We start from the raw sequence: 18,655 nt of genomic DNA, 5'->3' as shown, positions 1-18,655 counted from the left end.
TATCAATATGCTCGGGTCAATAAATCAATTTTTAGTTTACAAGTAAATAAAAGATGAACAAAGGCCAGCTGTTAGATTAGATGAGATGTGTCAGCTGTTTTGGTGTTGAGACATGGTTGTAATACTATAAACTTCACCATTACACAGTCAGTTTCTTGATGTTACATATCGATTCAAAAAAAATTCTTAAAACTTTGTCCCCGTAAAGCAAATTAAAGGAGTTAATTTGACTTTTTTGGTTTTGGCCCATGTATATGTTATGCTAGAAAAGAAAGAATGAAAAATGTGAGAGCAAAAGAAGTACATCCACATATGTACCTTTTTGTTCTTTAGTACATATTCTCAACTTAATTCTCATCATGTGACCTGCATTCTCTCGATTCCAACCGTTGGTTTTTTCTTACCATATAAAGCACTCTTCCTTTAAGTCGATATCAGCATATACCAATTACTTTTCAATAAAATACTATTTGTTTTTTGATACCACTTTTATAAAAGTCAAATGGCAAACAAATGAAGTGTAATTCGACAGGGTTGCCGGTCCATACTAAAAAAATTCAATGACGGTTTGTAAGTTCTTTTGTTTAAGTCAAGATAAGTCAAAGCCCGATTTCGGGAAATCGGGCATTCCACTTCTCACACATTTATATGAACCCGGTTGTACGTAATACTCTTGGAAACCTCAATTGACAATTTTTAGTAACGACTTAGGAAGGAGTATCAAAATTTGTCATAATATCTATAATACTATATCCATTACACGATACTTACAGTAATTTCTTACACGAGTATTGGTTTAAAATTTATGTTGTCACGACAAATTGAGCGTTGTGTTTTTGTCTCCATCGCATCATGAGAGCGTCCATCTGGTTTCAATATATATCACCTCATCTAACTTTATCAAATAAATTAATTATAATTTGTCTAAACAGTGCCAGTTCAAACATTTTAGAGACATACTGTAAACGGCACCTGCATTGCTGCCATTCGTTTTGCTTTGGAATCTCATTGAAAAACAAAGGTGCAAATATTACTTAGATGTTGATGAAATGTTACAGTCAAGTAAAGGAAAACAAAGATAATATTAACTACGGAATCATTTTCATCTCATGAAAATATTACTGTGAAAGGAAATAAAAAGAAAAAAAACAAACAAACACTCCGCTCATATCTTGATACAAAAGTCTAATAACTAAACAAATAAATAAATTTGGGGGCCTTACATTTAGGTGGCCCAAAACAACCGCCCAAACCCCTATAATAGTTGAGCCGGCAATGTGTCTAAACATTGTGTGGTAGAAATTATATAACAATTTTTAAAAGCCGGTGATGTCTCTTAAGTTACTGTAGCTTAGGAAATTAAATTTTTAATGGTTAATTAATTTATACAATAAATCGTATATTACTCGTATAATTCATTTCTTTACAAAGTCGCATACATGCATGTTGAATTGTTGATTCCTTTCAAAAGAGAAAGCGATAAAAGTAAAATCCGAATAATGATATGATTCAAAACTTTAGGAGACCATAAACTGAAAAAGCTAATAAGTTTAGGGGTAGTTATTGTAACTGCTCATCACAAATTTCTGCTTACCACTTACAAGTATCCACGTGTCAAATCATCAGCCACATTAGCAAAAAGCAAGCTAGCTGTTGTATGCATGTCATCAAAATGCCTCTCCCATATATATATATATATATACCACCTTCTCTTCATTTCCTTTTCATTTTGCTTGGGTTTGACTTTCAGTCTTTCACTGTTGACTAATTTTATAAAAACTCAAATCCAAGAAAAGGTTAAAGAGTTGGGATTTCACTAATTTGAGTGAGAATTAAAGCAAGTTCAATTCATGGCTTTATGCTGTGTAAGGTAACTGGGTTCTTTCCATTTTGTACGTTTATATATTGAGTTTTGATAGAGAGACTTAATAATGTTGTAATATATATGATTTTTAAAATTTTTTTTGTTTCACCATTTGAGTAATTTCTTACAGTAATTAAAAATTTCGCATCATGAAGTTTATGATGATAATAAGTCAGTTATAATATAACTAGAATGTTACCCGTGCTATGTGTAACTTGTATATATGTCTACTGTCTAGGTAGATAATATCGTTATTAGTTAATAAATTTATTACAATTAATTAATTTGGTGAGGTTTAAAGTCTAGTATAAGTTATCATCATTTTCATTCATTTACTGTAATATGTAAAACAATAAAAGATATAATGGTAAATTTATGTACTTACATTTTTTGGATTTTAAAACCATGCATGAGTTATATATATGCACATTTATATAGTAGTATAAAATATGAGAATTGATATTCGTATCACAAAAGTTGATACATTTATCACACAGTACAATTATTGGAACATACTGTATAAGTCAGTAAAATATGTTGGTGGTAGATTAATCAAAAGTTGTGGTATCACCTCCTATAAAATATAAGATAAAATAAAATGATATACCCATGTCTACAAGTAACTTATTAAGCTTTCTTTTTAAACATATAATATACAGTGTAATAGATAGATATAAAATGATGAGAGGAAGTTTATATAGATATGGATCTTTTTATAATGTCATGTTGTCATATATATATATATATATATATATATATATATATATATATATATCTTACATCAGACTTAAATTTGTAATAATGTTTTTAATTCTGTTAAAAATTTGTAACAATTTATGAAATTTGTTTTAAAATCTGTTAACTATCTTGGAACTCAAGTTGAAAAATCCTCCATTATTTTAATTGTTCAAACTTTTTCTTTTGATCATAATCTTGTTTATTGAATCTTTGCATGTAAAAGGTTGAGAGAACTTGAATGATTTAACTCATTGAAGTTCATTGAGGCTTGAATTACTGTATATTTATATATATTATTTATTTATTTTTGGATAAATATATATTTAATTAATAGATCCTAGGATTTAAAGATGTAGTTTCCCAAAACTGCAATAATTCCTAGTAATGGATAGTTTTTAAAAAGTAAAATAAATTCTTTTTTAGAAAGTTTCTAGTTTGATACTGTTTTCTAGTACGCCAAATGATGTCTTCAGTTTTGGTCCACTTAATATTTTTATTTTTTTTGTGTTTGGATTTATTTCCTAAAGATTAAGGGACATATCATGTATTCATCACACATGACTTCACTTTTTTGTAAAATTTTGAAAGGTTAAGGTTTACTCATATTAATCGTTGTGTCGTTTGATGGATTGATAAGAGGTTTTTTTTCCCCGTGGTTCCTTAAAAATTCGAATAGCATCCTGCCCGAAGTACGTAGGTGCCGATTAATGAGATGAACAGACTCTGACAATCAAACGTTAATAACTTTTTTATATACTTAGACGCTATAAGGTATATTTTTCTATCCTAACAATTGTTCAATAAAAAAAAAAATTGAAAAATTTTACGAAACTTTGTATGAGAGAAAAAAATGACATGGTTCATGTACATCCGCACAACATCCAAAGTCTCCCATATCTTGATTCATATTTTGTGATTGATCTAGGCACGTAGTTATATATACTATCACTTTCTTCGTTATGTATTATAGAATAGAACTCTCGTTAATTTTGTAGTTACCCTTAACTCCAAATTCGAAAATGGACCATGGTTACCAACTAAATAGTATTGGTCCCTACAATTCACGTGTTTTAGCTAATCAATCATACATATCAATAATGACATAATTAATACGTCTAAGGAGAACTAGTTGGTCATCTTTGATAAATTCTTTGTACTTCAGTTTGTCAGCCCCACCACCATTGTTGTCACATAGAGGCTTTCAACTGTAGTATTTAGTGCAATATCAATTGTTAACGTCTATACTTGGACCGTCTTATCCGTATCGCACAGATAGGATCCTTTTGCAAAGGGGAGTGATATTTGTCCTATAATAATTGATATATTTACCATATATGTGTTTTTACTGACAGTACGTATATTAAACAAAATTATATAGTGTGATAAATAAATCAATATTTGTGGTACTAATATTGCTTAAAAGACCTGTGGCTAGATGTCTGAAAACTGTAGTATAACACATTGAATAGTTCTGTAATTAACTTCTTGCGGATTATTGTCATTTGTCAGTCTAGCTAGCTATATTAATATAACTATTCAAAGTTCATTTATTTAGCTAATAAAAGCGTTAGGTAAAAACCAATTAATTTAACAGTTTTATTATTAAACATGCAAATTCCATGTAACCAAAGCTGTTATGAATGTCAAATGATCAAACATCAATAAATAACAATGTTGTCTTCGATATAACCGTTAATTTTAAACTTTTAAGTTGATACTAAACTTGATTAGCTTCTTATTTCAGGCATTGTCACTGGATGTAACATTTGTGTAATACAAATGTAAATGATCCTGAAGCAGGTTTGGGGCTTGCTGTGAGTATTACCAACCCATGGAAGAATAGTAATACTACTGCAGGTGCAGGTGTAAATGCAAATTCAAAAGCAGATATGATGTCTTTTGTTGGTTCTGATACATTAGCCGAACTAGTTTGGTCTCCACAAACAGGTTTGGCCATAAAATTTGCCGAAAAGAAACCTTGTTTTATGTGGGAAGTCGGTCCAAGTAGTATCGGGTTTTTACAGTCTGAAGACACTAAAGATGAAAAGCATACTACTGAGGTTAGCCAAGTTGCATCACTAGCAACTTGTCATGTGAGTGGTGAAGTTGTCAAGTCTTCCATCTCAGTGGAACTACCGAGAAGCACAAGTCGTGGGCAAACAGGTACATATTGGGTTTTAAGTATGATGTATCGTTTGTGTGAAATCTTTTGACTGTGGCAAAATAGACGGGGCAGGATAGGTTGGGTAATAGGTCAATGTGAGTTTGGGTCAAAATAAGTTTTTAGCGCTGGTCTAAACAAACAAGCTGTGGTGAGTTTTGACATGCAAAAGTTTTTTATCCACCCTTATATTTAGTTATATGTGATTATTCTGATATACCGAAGTTTATAGTAGAACAATTTAGAAGTACACTTCTGGCGACCTTCAACTCATTTGACTGATTCAGTAGTAGCTAACTCTTTTTATTCGGCTTGTTTGACCCATAAAGATAAACCACCCCCAAAATCGGTACATTCATAGGTTAAGGCGTCAAAATTTTACCTCTGTTAAGCCTACATAATCTTTTTGGGCAAAAATGAACAAGGAAACTACACTATGCAAAACTGAGAACTTTTTGACCAAATTTACCAAGTATTGTTAGAGAAGCAGCGCAAATTAAACGTATAAACACAGATATCTGAGTAGATCCATGTTGTGGGGAACACCCAAAAAGAATAAATGAAACTGCAATTGTATTCATCAGCCTCATTGTTTACAGATACAAACATATATCTACAAATCAATCGTTGCCTTAGAACCGATGCAGTCCTTTAATAAAACGACACAACCCTATACAACTACGAATTAGTAACATCGAACACCTTAAGGTTAAGACTACAGTTAATACCCTAAACTTAGTTTAGACTTACAATTTCAACAAGTATCACATGCATTTCTCCAAAGTCATGTATTAACATTCCAATTTTTTGAATCATTAGAACTTTAATTGAAGTTATAAGGGGTCAACTTCTCAAACAATCCTAGTTGGTTTTTTGGCGCAAACAATCCATTGTTTTTGTGAAAATAATGAACATGGAACTTTGTAAGAAAGAGTAATTTGTCTCTGAGTGACAATTAGTACCTAATTTGAATTTGAGAAGTTGATAATTTAACCTCAAGAGTAAAAGCGAATAAGTGAAACTTCTTTGGTACACCAAGTTAATTTTCCTTGTTTTCTCACCAAGGAGCAGCTTATCTTAATCAATCATCTGAACATTCGATTGAAAATGGAATGGCTAGTCGTGTTGATGGGCCTGGTTCCAATCATAGACCACCTTGGATTATGGAAACAACAAATCAGTGTGAGCCTCTAGAATGTCTTGATCTTGAAATGGGTAATGCAGAAAAATGTAGTGAAGATATAAACAGCTCTCGTAATTGCCCACAAAATGATGAGAAACACGGTGTGGAGAGCCACAAAAGCATGGAAAGTTGCAAAAGGTCTAATTTGTCAACTAAAAGAAAGAGGAGATTGAGTTTCGAAGAACAATTGATTCTTGGAAGTAAAAGAATCAAGAAACAAGCTGATGAATGCAGAGTTAAAAAGGATAGCTCTTTCGTGAATTGGATTTCAAACATGTTACAAGGCTTGAAGAGCCACGAAAATAATAATCAGAGGATAAGTGTTTGTGAAGCAACTCATAGTTTTCAGACTAAAAAGAAGGGATTTCAAAATGTGTTTCAGTCTCTCTGCTCACGAGATTCAAAGGCACATGAAACTTTAACACAGATAGAGTATGTGCCCGTTTACAGAACGAAAGAAATGATTTTAGCCAACAAATATAGCTACGACTCATCTGACTGTTTGGAGATAAAAGAGAAAGAGGCCCAGTGTCTTGTAAAATATACAAGCTTATACGAAAGAGTAACAAAGGAAGCACCAAACGGAATGTTTGACACTATCAGAAGGCTCACATTATCACGTACAGATATCCTCAAGTAAGAAAACAGACGTTGCGTAATATACAAGTCAGGTGACAGGTCAAAACTAGTAATTGTTGAAATGACCCGGGATGGGTAGAACTGAAACAACTTTTTTTATTTTTAGATTCTTTAGAGCTTGTCAAATATGATTAGCAAAATGACTTATTTTCAAAATATTTTCGAATATAATGAATCATGGGGTTATACGTGATGAAAATACACTTTCGTCAACTTTGTACCCGTTTGACCCATTCTGTGAATCTTGCTTGTTTGAGCTGTTAAGAGATAAGAAGATGGACCAACTCATAAGTATATAGTTAACAAAAGCATCCACCTTATTCGATATATTTGCTTGATATTTTGAAGTTTTTTTCAATTAAGTTGCCATTTGTTATGGCAGATGGACAAATTCCCAATCATCGGTTGCCAAATTAGATGGTTTTTTTCTCCGACTGAGGGTTTCAAAATGGGAAAAGGAGGCAACAGGATCAAGATACTATGTTGCGTGCATAACAGGTATGACTTCCTATTCTTTTGGAGATATCCAGATACCTAATTACCACTTAGTACAGTATTAAGGGAAGATGTTGATCACTTGATCATAGTAAAATTCTTATCGTTATCTTGTAGTGATTACAGATAAATATATATATACAAATCATTTTCAATGATAAAAATAGATACATCAATGCATCTTTATGATATTGCAGGATTACAAGGAGAACCCATGATGAAAGGTGTAATGCAGCGTATCTGTGTCAAAGTTGGAGGTGTTGAATGCTTTGTCGAAAGTCAACATGTCTCTAACTGTGATTTTCTTGAGGTAATTTATTTTGTTTACTTCTTTCTGTCATTGTGCTATTGCATGTCTTTGCCATAGATAGAATCACTCGATTAGTTGGGCCGGATTATGCATCCTATTCCGTTGTCATATAATCTTTTACCATCTAGAAGATTCGATAACAGACAACAGTTGAATTTGTTATTACAGGATGAACTTGTAACATGGTGGCAAAAAACATCAAAGAATGGAGGGACACCAGATGTGAAAGATTTGAAATCCAAGCTAGCTGAGAGGAGAACATTGGGTTTGTAGTTGTCACGGAAACAATCTCTTGATAAAATGCGGAGGAAAGTGTGTAGAGTTTTCTGAAGTTATAACTATTAGAGTAACAATTGATAATATATTGAAAACTGATGACTTCATTGATAACATAGACTGCGCTACAATGCATAACGTAAACAAAGACTCATACCAAAAAAAAACAGGAAACAAAATCACAACTAAAAGATAATGCTACTAAAGACTCGGTAAACAAACTACCCACTAAACCCACTAAAGTGACTTATTCAATTGAAAAATAAATTCTTCACACATGTGTATATGAGCACGTGTATTACTCCAACAATAACTTCATTTAATTTGGTCGGCTGCTTTTTCCGCAACAACGTTGGATTTATTGAGCAAAGTTCATTTTTGGAATTCTGAGTTTAGATGTGTGGGTTAAACGGGTTTCAGACATCAAATTCATAAACAAAACGTCAAAACTGGTGGGTGTTTTTTGTTTGGCGACTGTTCATTTTAACTGAAAGTCACATATGTAACAGAAGAAAGTAATTAAAGTTTATCCATTTTGGATCATGGATCATGATTAGCTACTTCAAAAACTAAAAATGTGATACATCTTGCATATTGCAGGTAGTTTGTTTGGTATATGCTTTCAGTTGAATCATAAACGTTACTTGTTATGTCTTAAAAGAATTTTGTAAAATATAAACTTATGCTTAACCAAAAAAAAAATTGATAGTTTGTTTTATTAAATAGTACTAACTTATGCTTTTATTTTGTAAGCTAATAAGCTCCTTTAATAGTGTTTGGAACTATTGTTGGAAGAGCTTTTCAAAATTAGCTTATATATGCCCAAATGCTTATGCTCAATAAGCTAGGCCAAACACCTGGATGGCTCATCTTATGAAATATAAGCCAAAAAAACAATAAACTCTCATAAATAAGGTAGCCAAACACTTCCACTTTAGCGGATTGGGAAGTTCAAATTTGTAATACAAACAAAAATTGGAACATGTCATATCTATAATACCTTATAAAAAGGGAACCCATTCCCAAGATTTCAAATAAAAAAGTTAACTATGTAAAATACATCATTTCTTTATTCATTAATTTAAACATCTCCAGTTAATATGCCTATAATATCTAAATAAAACTATTTACAACATAAATTTCTCAATCCTTAGAATTACCACACTATCTCTTTTAACATCAATTAATTTTACATTGACCACCATTACCGCCCCCATCACCCGTCACCACCACCCCACATCACTATTACCTTCGTCGCCGCATTGCGCGGAAATATAACTTTTAGAATAAGAGGATATGGTTGGTAGTTATATTTTTCTAAAATCAAAAATCTAAAACAGTCAGTGAAGTGAAAATGGAAAAGTTAATGATTAATAATCAAATAATGAGACATCCCTATTTTATCTATAACATGAAGTTTTAAATTTTGCCAAATGTAAATTTATATTCTATTAAACCCTCATTTATTAGGAGGAGTCTAGTGGAGTCTTTCTTCATTACTGTTGTTCGATCCGGTTTAGACAACCTATTATTGATGGGAAGTGATATTCTTACAACATAATTTTGCCATCTACAACAAAGATATAAACTTTATTACATAGGGTACAGCTGCATAAAACAGATATTGTTGTAGATTGTCAAATTGTACTGTAGGAATATCATTTCCCATTATTTATTCGTATATGTTGTCAAAGTTAATAACTAACCATATGACTGAGTTTGTTTTTTTATCTATACTATATTATAAAGCAAATAGTGTTTTAACTTTCAATTTAAACAATGTACACATGATAATACATAATGTACCATACATCAATGCCTACACCTTTCTTTCTCCCCTATAAATCATTTTATTCTTCTAATTCTTTCAAAATCTTTTATCTCAAAAACCGTACATCGATAAATTATAAAAATTATATGGGTGTTCTTAAAATTTCATGCTCTTTCATTAGAGATGTCATTTGATATACTTTTGACGAATTTTTAAATCTGAGGTCGGAGTCTGTACAGCTAAGATATTTGCCTATGACACTCTATGACATATCTTCTCCTATGACCTTTCACCGTCACCATCTCATCGCCGCAATGCGCGGGTACTTGCTCTCGTTTTTCATAAATCAGTTGTTAAAAAAAACAACAATGGAAAAAAGATAAAGGTTGTATATCTGGAGTATGGTTTTTTTTCAAACCAAACCAGGTTTGATACTAATAAATTTCTTAGTATTCATTGTTACAATTTATTTTCTTCCCAATTTGAGTACGTGTTCCATGAGAAACAGTAAATCAGTATTATTCCCAAACTCGAATCCAAAATCCCTTCCAAAATCGGCGACGAGATCCAATCGTATCGAAGAAGATGCAGTAAATTTGTTCAATCAACTCATGAGTAAGAAGCCTCTCCCTTTTTTACTAACACTAGAATTCAACAAACTTTTAACTGAAATTGTTAAAATTAAACGTTATGCCACCGCCATTTCATTAATCAATCAATTATATTTCATTAGTCGAATATCAGTCGATGCCATTTCATTAAACATTGCTATTAACTGTTTTTCTCATTTAAAACGTATCGATTTAGGTTTCGCAGTTTTCGGTTGTATAGTTAAACAAGGCCATAAGCCATTAGTTTCCACTTACAATACTTTGTTAAAAGGACTAGTTTTAGATGATAGGTTTGTTGAGGCTGAGGTGTTTTTTAAGAAGTTGATTCGGAAAGGAATTATCGAACCGAATGAAGTTACGTATGGGACGGTTATTAACGGGCTTTGTAAAGGCGGGAATACGAGTATGGGTGTTAAGTTACTTAGGTTTATGGAACAAAAAGGGTGTATGCCTAGTATACATGTTTATAGTATGATTATCGATAGTTTGTGTAAGGATAGGAGAGTTGACGATGCGTTAGGGTTAAAGACGGAAATGATTTCTAAACGAGTTTTTCCTAATGCTGTAACGTATAATTCGTTGATTTATGGGTTGTGTTGTTTCGGGAGATGGGATGATGCTAAGGAAATGATTGTGGAAATGGAATCTAGGAAGGTTAAGCCGGACGTGTGTACTTTTAATATACTTGTAGATGCGTTTTGTAAAGAAGGGATGGTTGAAGATGCCGAGAGTGTGTTTTGTATTATGGTTGATAGAGGCGAGCAACCGGATGTCATGACATATAGTGCTTTGATCGATGGGTATTGTTTGCGGGGTCAGATGAAAGAAGCTATGGAAGTTTTTGATAGTATGAAAGAGAGTAAAGTCGAGCCTAATGTTATTAGTTTTAATAGTTTAATTAATGGGTTTTGCAAAAGAGCGAATGTAGATTTGGCGATGCAAGTATATAGGGAGATGACTGATAGGAATCTGGAACCTACAGTTTCGACATACACTACTCTATTGTATGGATTGTTTAAGGTTGGGAGATCGAGAGATGGTTTAAAACTTTTTGAACATATGCAGTCTATAGACCTGAGTTTGAATTTTATTACTTATTCTGTCTTATTGGATGGACTGTGTAAAAACCGGCGGGTTAATGAGGCTCTGACTTTGTTCCGTATTATAGTAAACGACGGGGATGTACCTCCTAATGTTGCATTGTACACCGTCCTTATTGACGGTTTCTGCAAGAATGGGAAGCTTGGAATTGCCATTGACCTATTCAGTGAACTTTGTTCAAGAGGTTTGTTGCCAAACATTGTAACATACAATGCCATGAGTAATGGGTTGTGTAACGAGGGCCTGATTGACGAAGCAAAAGAGCTTGTTATAAAAATGGAGAAGAATGGTGTTTCTCCGAATAGTGTCACTTATAACATCATTCTTCAAGGAGTCATTAAGTGGAAAAAATCCAAAGATGTATTATTACATTTGAAGGAAATGGATGCAAGGGGTTACTCTGTTGACGCGTCTTCCTTTTACTTGCTACTGCACACAATTCCAGCAAAAGAACTAAAACTTAATTTTGCTGATCTACTCCAAAAACTTGTGCCAAAGGACGTATTGAAATCCAAAACCCAACCTGGCGAATAGTTACTTTTATTTGTGAAAAGGTACATGCATCTTCTTTTTTGTAGCTGTTTAAATAATCTCTAGACTCTACAGGTCAAAATTTTTGTGGTCTATATGTATATTTGTGAAAGTTAATGACTTGTGCATATGAACTTCCTCTTAATTTACGTTTATACATAAATGATACCCTTCCATGTGAATTGTGATGGCCGAACAAGCTTGGAGATTGTTAAGATTTTTGGTCCAGGTTCAGGAAATTGCTAATAAGAGATGGATCTATTAAGAGGGATTACATTTGGTTTAATTTTGTAGCAGTATAAGCTTTCTGAAACAGTGAAACTTTTGACAGTTGCATAGTTATCAAATGATTTATAACACTATTTCTCACATATTGAGGACTCCATTGTGTCTTGGAGGGGGAGATCAGAACACATTATTCAGCAACTCTCTTTTTTTATGAATCGATCTATCAAAAGGAATAGTGAACCGTTGTGTGATGTAAAGCTTTCTTGAAGTCTTCATCTGGATATGACTTGGCCCATTGGCATGCATACGCAGTGCATCAGTCATCCAGTCTATAGCCCAACAATATGTCAGCTTCATCCGCAGGATCACTAATTGAAATGTAATTTCTCAAACTCCAAGCACAAGAATAATGTTAAAGTATTAGTATATATGTTCAACAGACCTTGAAAGCGTTTACATTGTGAATAAGTGCTTTATTTATATCAAAAAATCTAAGGGCTGACTTTGTTTGGCCTCAGGCTATGGTGCTAGTTTGTTATAATTGGTCCTTTGTAGAACCACCAAACATCAAAGGATCTCCTTGGTGCGGAGGGTCACCAGTTGTAGCTCTGGAAAATGGATGCAAGGGGTTTCTCTGTTGACGCATCTTTCTTTTACTTGCTACTGTAGATGATTCCAGCAAAAGAACTAAAATTTAATTTTGCTGATCCAAAAACTTGTGCCAGAGGGCATATTGAAATCCAGAACCCGACCCGGTGAATAGTTACTGTTATGTGAAAAGATACATGCATCTTCTTTTTTTGTAATTGTTTCAATTATGTCTAGACTCTTGAGGTCCGATATTTTGTAGTCTATATTTACAAGTGTCAAAGTTAATGAGTTACGTATATGAACTTCCTCTTAATTTAGTTTCATACAAAAGTGATATCTTCCCATGTGAATTGTGATGGCCGAACAGGCTTTTAGAGATTGTTAAGATTTTTGGGTCCACTTTCAGGAAATAAATTTGCTGATAAGAGATGGATTTATGACGAGTAATCACATTTGGTATAATTCCATAGCATTAAAAGCTTTATGAAACAGTGAAACTTTTGACAGCCATGACAAAAATTTGCCAGTGGTAATTTAAACGAAATATTAACAGGCATTGTTTTGATAAGTACCTTGATATGACTGATTTCTGTATTTGCTCAAATTGATTTAAAAAGTATATATAACCTGGATTCCTGGAACATCAGCTCTACTCAATAAGTGAAACGATATACCTCTTGTGCAAATATCTCCTCAGTTACATAGTTGTCAAATGATTTATAACACTATTTCTCACATATTGAAGAATCCAAAATCTAACAGGGGAGTTCAGAACAGATTATCCATCTACTCTTTTTATGAATCGATCGAAAGAAATAGCAAACTGTTGTGTAAAAATTTAAGGCACGTGTGTACAGCTTTCTTAAATTGTTCATCTGGATATGACTTGGCCCATTGCCGTGCATAAGTGCAGCATCAGTATATAACCTAACAATATGCCAGCTTTGAATCACTATTTAAAATGTAATTTCTTGAACTCCCAATCACAAGAATGATGTTAAAGAAAAAGTATACTTTTTGGACATGTCGGCTTATTTTAAAGTGTTAAGGTCTAACTTTGAATCCATTCTACACAATTTTGCCTAGCAAAAATGGCCCGTTCCTTTTTCCACCAATCAAAATACATGAACACTGATGGAAGAAGATTACCATGTACTGGTTTTTGTTGCACTCTACATGCACAAGAAAGTGTTAGTCAAGGTCCTTGATAATTGAGTTGTGCAACAATCGGTCAATTTATTTAACTCATGCAACCAAATTAATTGATATCTGTCTAAAATAGTATGTAAACAAAGTGGCAATCACCATTCAGCTTTTAGAAGAAAGAAAAAAAAAACAGAAAGAAGATGAAGCTGAAAACACTGTTTTAAATTGAACACTTAGGAGTATAGTTGTATCTACACCTAATAGAATTTGCCGAGAAGTATAGGTTATGACGAATTATCCCACCAGTTGGCCTAACTCGCGCATTATGCCAACTTTATCCACGTTTGTAAGTTATATATATATATCCAATATGCCTATAATAATGCTAATTATGATAGTAAGCATTTTCAACACGGGAACAACTACCTTCATCATAAAAGGTAAAGGTTCATCTCTGTACTCTTTAAAGAGATTCTCATTAGAACTACTTTCATACAAATAATACATCAATATATGATACCTCACAAGTGATTGTGCAAAGTATAACCAAGAAACATAGTTATTTGATCTAGCTTGTTGGACTTAGTGGATAATCGAGTCCATTGTTAAAACGTCCATGAAATGTATTCATATCCACACTGGTCAAAATGGGATGAAGAAACAAACATACTAGTCTCATTTTGTTCAAAAGCATAAAAAGCTTCATAGTCCACCAGCTGCTAGCATTGTTCACACAATCAACACCACACATGGAGCATCAACCAAACAACACATTGGATAAGCTTTTTCAAAAGTCATTTTACTTGATCCTTGGAAAGAAAAAAGCTTATACTGTACTATGTATACAGACAAGTGACAGAACAAGACTACTATGTGACAATGGGACTACTTTTACTTCATTTATTATCCAAGAAACGTATTATAGACATATTCTTTTCCTCTCAGATGTGTATTATCCACAGAAATTTACTTCTCTGACCCATCCAACCCAAGAAGTTTGGTGGCAGTAGGAGGAATAGGCAGTTTGAGGGCGATGTTTTTGTCTTCCATGAGTTGCAAAACCTGAGGAACCAGATGGGCATGATGAGCACTGTTGATCAAGCCTTCAAGAAAGATGTGGTAACTGTCTGGACCTCTAAGCTCTTCACTATCTTCAAAAACTTGGATGGCCAATTCTGTATCTCCAGCAACAAAATATGAGCGCAAAAGTATGTTGAGGGTTCGATTGTCAGGCTTGAGCCCCCTTTGTCTCATACCCACAAGAAGTTCCGATGTGAGGTCCCTTCTCCCACTTTTCGCTGCCCCCTGGATGAGGATGTTGTAACCTTGTACGTCTGGGAATGGAAAAGCTTGCAAAACCCAGCCTGCCTGGTCCAGAAGGCCAAGACTGCAGAGGCCGTGTAGGAGAATCCTCCATGTAGATATGTCAATCTCAGTCATCCCATTGAAGAAAACCACGGCTTTTCTTAATTTCTTGATCTTAAACAAACCATACAACAATATGTTGTAGGTAATGAGACTGGGACTGACACCTTCTTGGCTCATTTTATCAAACAGAGACATTGCCTCTCGCATTTTCTTGTGCTTACAATAATAGGACATGATAGAGTTGTAAGTAACCACGGTGGGAGTGAAACCTTTAGAATTTAGACTGTCAAACAAAGCCCTTGCTTCTTCTATCTGTCCTCTAGTGATAAAACCATCAATCAGTGTATTGTAGGTAACCAGAGATGGTCTGGGACCCCTGCACTCCATGTCCTTAACCAACTTTTGTGCCTCATCTACCATACCAGCTTTACAATAGCTATCTATGACTATGTTCATGGTCTTAACATCATGTACATTCTTTGACTTCATTTCATTAAGCAGGGACTGCATTTCCTTCCATTTAGAATTTAAAGAAAATCCGCTAATCAGACTGTTATACACTGGAGTATCTGGTACTATGCCCTTACAGTCTAATGTTTTGAAAAGTTCCATAGTGTACATGTTCCCTCTGTCAAGTTTCTTGAATAATACGATATTCATTCATCCGGCATATTCCACTCAGCAATTTGGTATACTCGATGATCGAATCGTTGGGATTTCTCCGATACACCTTTTCAAAGAGGCTACTGCCTTCAGCCGCAGTTGAAAATGTCGTTCCAAACGCCTTCAATTCGGCTTTTCGGAGATCTTGATAAACGTTGGTTCTTGGTGGTTCATCCTCAAGATTTGGCTTTTGGGGAGTTTCAGTGACAAGATGATAGATATCATCATCAGCATCATCGTTTTCAATCCCAGAGATGGAATTCGAGTGAAACGATCGAAGAAATTTCGGAACGGTTAACTTTGTTATCTAACTGCTAACGTTTTTCCGGCCAAGCGCCGTCTTCAACGTCGAACTTAAAGACGCCATTGCGCCTCCACTGAGTTTTTTCCGGCGAAATATCGTCGATTACTTTCAATTCCTTGATTACTTTTTTCTTTTGCTTTGTTTTCTTGATTAGGGCTTTCTGTTAGTTTTCAAAATCAATTTTCCCCTCAATATAGAGAGATACAAATGGAGATTTCTGTTCGTTATTTCTATTTCTATATTCCCCCCTCTAGTTTAGACATTTGTGTACCCTTAGTCCCTCATCCTCGTCTTTTACGCATATCAAACCACTTTTTCTTTTTTCTTTTTTTGATTACAATTATATTGTAACTAGTTATGTGCCCTCTATTTTGGAACCGTTGGTCTTATTTCAATGTATTAATAATGGTTTGGTCGACTTTTATTATGGAAGGGGCCATTCTTGCAACAAAACAGTTGTTTAAAGGACCATACATGCAAAACTCTTCAAAATTGTTTGAACGTGAAAATCAAAAATCTGATAAAACCCACATGAAAATTTACTCTTCTGGTCATTATTTTACCGAATATGCCTGCCCCGCCCTTCTTTCTTTCACGAGTAAAATCACATCAGACAAAAGTGTAATTTGCAAGGGAACTCGATATAAGTATTATGCCGTACTATAAATGGAAAACTAATAAATTAATGAAGCTTTTTTTAACAAATACTAATATTAATAATAATAATAATAATAGGTATCAATATTTTTGAATAATGAGTATTAGAAATTTCAATTTATATACTAAAGGTAAATATTAAAATAATAAATAACAAAAGAGGCAAAAAATAACAAAACATGAATAAAACAAATTTAAAAGAATAAACTTTTTTGTGGTAAAAGAATAAGTCATAGTCAAACTACAATTGACAACAAATTAAGTTAAAAAAATAAAAAATAAAAATAACACAATAATTCAATATCAAATAATGAACAAACACAGATTAAATATCAATAATAAAATTAAAGTGATATAAAAAACATATGTTTTTTTTATATAAATTTACTAAACTTGATTTATTTATTATAGATAAAAATGAAATGAATAATATGGATAAATGGTTAATAAAAATTTAGGTTGTATATATAATACTCGTAATATATTGAGAGAGTTTTAATGATATTATATATTCTTAAACTTAAAAAAGTTGTTTTGATACAAAAAATTTATGATAAGGTTTTAAATATAATTATCTATTTAATAAGCAAATAAAAAAATAAAATAAAAATCTAAAAAAAGAAAAGAGCTCTAGAATAATTAGGAGAGAGTTTTAAACCTAAAAAGAGTTTTAAGAGGTGCCAAATGTATCCTCAACCTACTCTTTTAGTTATAGTGTACATTTTTATGTCTACCCTTGAATTTTATGATAAGTGTATAACTATTTCATACACCGTAATTAACGTGCATAAAAATTTGTGAATTTTTATGTCTACCCTTGAATTTTATGGTAACTATGTAAGTCCCTCGAGTTTTGTACTCTTATCTAACCGAGATTGACTTAAGGATATGTCGAGGTGCGGAAATTCCTCTTGATAACCCGCGATTTATATATCAACCTTTAGATGATATATATATCACCAGTGTGACAATCAAATAAGAACAGTTTTAAAATAAGAACGGTGGATCACCTTAAAATCATCATTTTGATGCATTAAAAGTCCATAAAACTGACATAGTGCATAACTAATTATCATTATTTAAGTGTTTAACAACACATTGATTCATCAAAATCGAAAAATCACGTTTTTTGTTGGATGCATCATTTTGATGAATATGCATCCAAGATGGATGCACAAAACAAAAAACATGATTATTTCGATTTTGACAAATGAATGTGTTGTTAAACACTTAAATAATGATAATTAGTTATACAATATGTTAGTTTTATGGACTTTTAATGCATCAAAATGATGTTTTTATGGTGTTCTCACCGTTCTTATTTTAAGAGTGTTCTCACCGGAGTGTTACCCTATATCACTTCACTATATATATAAAAAATATATATATATATATATATATATATATATATATATAAAATATATATATATATATATATATACATATATATCTTCTTGCGAGATAGTAAACACTCTGGGAACGGCTCTCCGGACGCACCTTACCAAACACGTGGTAATCTGCAGTCTACGAGCCATTTGGGGGGCCGGGTGTGTGTTTGCGGTTCGTGCACGAGACGAGTATTACCCATAAGATAGACCGTGCGTGTTCTTGGTTTTCTCTTTCTAGGATTTGCTCGTTTCTCTCTCTACACTCTTGTTGGAACACGCATAAACACACCCCCTATTTATAGGCAAAGACTAGGGAACATGCAAATGCCCATTTGCATATTTTTGAACATGCAAGTCCATTGGGCTTTGCGTGTTTCTATGTCAAGGCCCATTAGGGTTTTGGCCGTTTGCGTGTTTCCCTGAACATACAAAACAGTTTGAGTGTTTTTATGGTCAAGTATACTTTTGCTTGTTTCCACATAAACTCTCAAACCATTTGAGAGTTCTTGAGAACAAGCATACTTTTGCGTGTTTCTTAGAAACTCTCAAATGACCATTTGAGTGTTCTTACTTGAACAAGCAAATCTTTGCTTGTTCCTAAGAACCCTCAAATAACACTTAGGATATGTT

At 33.1% G+C, this 18,655-nt stretch overlaps 3 protein-coding genes across 5 annotated transcripts; 2 read left to right on the top strand and 1 right to left on the bottom strand.

The window, feature by feature from the left end:
• Positions 1–1,747: 1,747 nt before the first annotated feature.
• On the top strand, positions 1,748–7,780 carry LOC122600235. 2 transcript variants are annotated; one of them, XM_043772921.1, is made up of 6 exons: positions 1,748–1,870; positions 4,347–4,765; positions 5,835–6,582; positions 6,968–7,083; positions 7,278–7,390; positions 7,559–7,780. In XM_043772921.1, the coding sequence occupies exons 2-6, from the start codon at positions 4,492–4,494 to the stop codon at positions 7,661–7,663; spliced, it is 1,356 nt and encodes a 451-aa protein (XP_043628856.1). In that variant the 5' UTR covers positions 1,748–1,870; positions 4,347–4,491; the 3' UTR covers positions 7,664–7,780. The 2 variants fall into 2 exon arrangements, with proteins under 2 accessions (XP_043628856.1, XP_043628855.1); XM_043772920.1 differs by having other exon boundaries at positions 5,829–6,582.
• Positions 7,781–9,869: 2,089 nt separating this feature from the next.
• Positions 9,870–12,795, top strand: LOC122599934 (putative pentatricopeptide repeat-containing protein At1g12700, mitochondrial). Of its 2 annotated transcripts, XM_043772552.1 has the most exons (3): positions 9,870–11,703; positions 12,012–12,287; positions 12,427–12,795. In XM_043772552.1, exon 1 carries the CDS (start codon positions 9,935–9,937, stop codon positions 11,681–11,683), a length of 1,749 nt encoding a protein of 582 aa, XP_043628487.1. In that variant the 5' UTR covers positions 9,870–9,934; the 3' UTR covers positions 11,684–11,703; positions 12,012–12,287; positions 12,427–12,795. The 2 variants fall into 2 exon arrangements, with proteins under 2 accessions (XP_043628487.1, XP_043628486.1); XM_043772551.1 differs by having other exon boundaries at positions 9,870–12,287.
• Positions 12,796–14,611: 1,816 nt separating this feature from the next.
• Positions 14,612–15,625, bottom strand: LOC122601881 (pentatricopeptide repeat-containing protein At1g62670, mitochondrial-like). The gene has a single exon (XM_043774616.1). It carries the CDS (start codon positions 15,623–15,625, stop codon positions 14,612–14,614), a length of 1,014 nt encoding a protein of 337 aa, XP_043630551.1.
• Positions 15,626–18,655: the final 3,030 nt, after the last annotated feature.

Source organism: Erigeron canadensis, chromosome 5, assembly GCF_010389155.1.
Source record: "Erigeron canadensis isolate Cc75 chromosome 5, C_canadensis_v1, whole genome shotgun sequence".
Lineage (NCBI taxonomy): Eukaryota > Viridiplantae > Streptophyta > Magnoliopsida > Asterales > Asteraceae > Erigeron > Erigeron canadensis.
The sequence above is the reverse complement of the archived record's forward strand: the minus strand, read 5'-3'. Positions and strand labels throughout refer to the sequence as shown.

Bases quoted from the DNA above. Each gene is read 5' to 3' on its own strand.
- LOC122600235 (XM_043772920.1), top strand. From the start codon at position 4,492: ATGATGTCTTTTGTTGGTTCTGATACATTAGCCGAACTAGTTTGGTCT. The intron at 4,766-5,828 runs GTACATATTGGG...TTTCTCACCAAG, and splicing joins CACAAGTCGTGGGCAAACAG to GAGCAGCTTATCTTAATCAA. The intron at 7,084-7,277 runs GTATGACTTCCT...ATGATATTGCAG, and splicing joins CTATGTTGCGTGCATAACAG to GATTACAAGGAGAACCCATG.
- LOC122599934 (XM_043772552.1), top strand. From the start codon at position 9,935: ATGAGAAACAGTAAATCAGTATTATTCCCAAACTCGAATCCAAAATCC.
- LOC122601881 (XM_043774616.1), bottom strand. From the start codon at position 15,625: ATGGAACTTTTCAAAACATTAGACTGTAAGGGCATAGTACCAGATACT.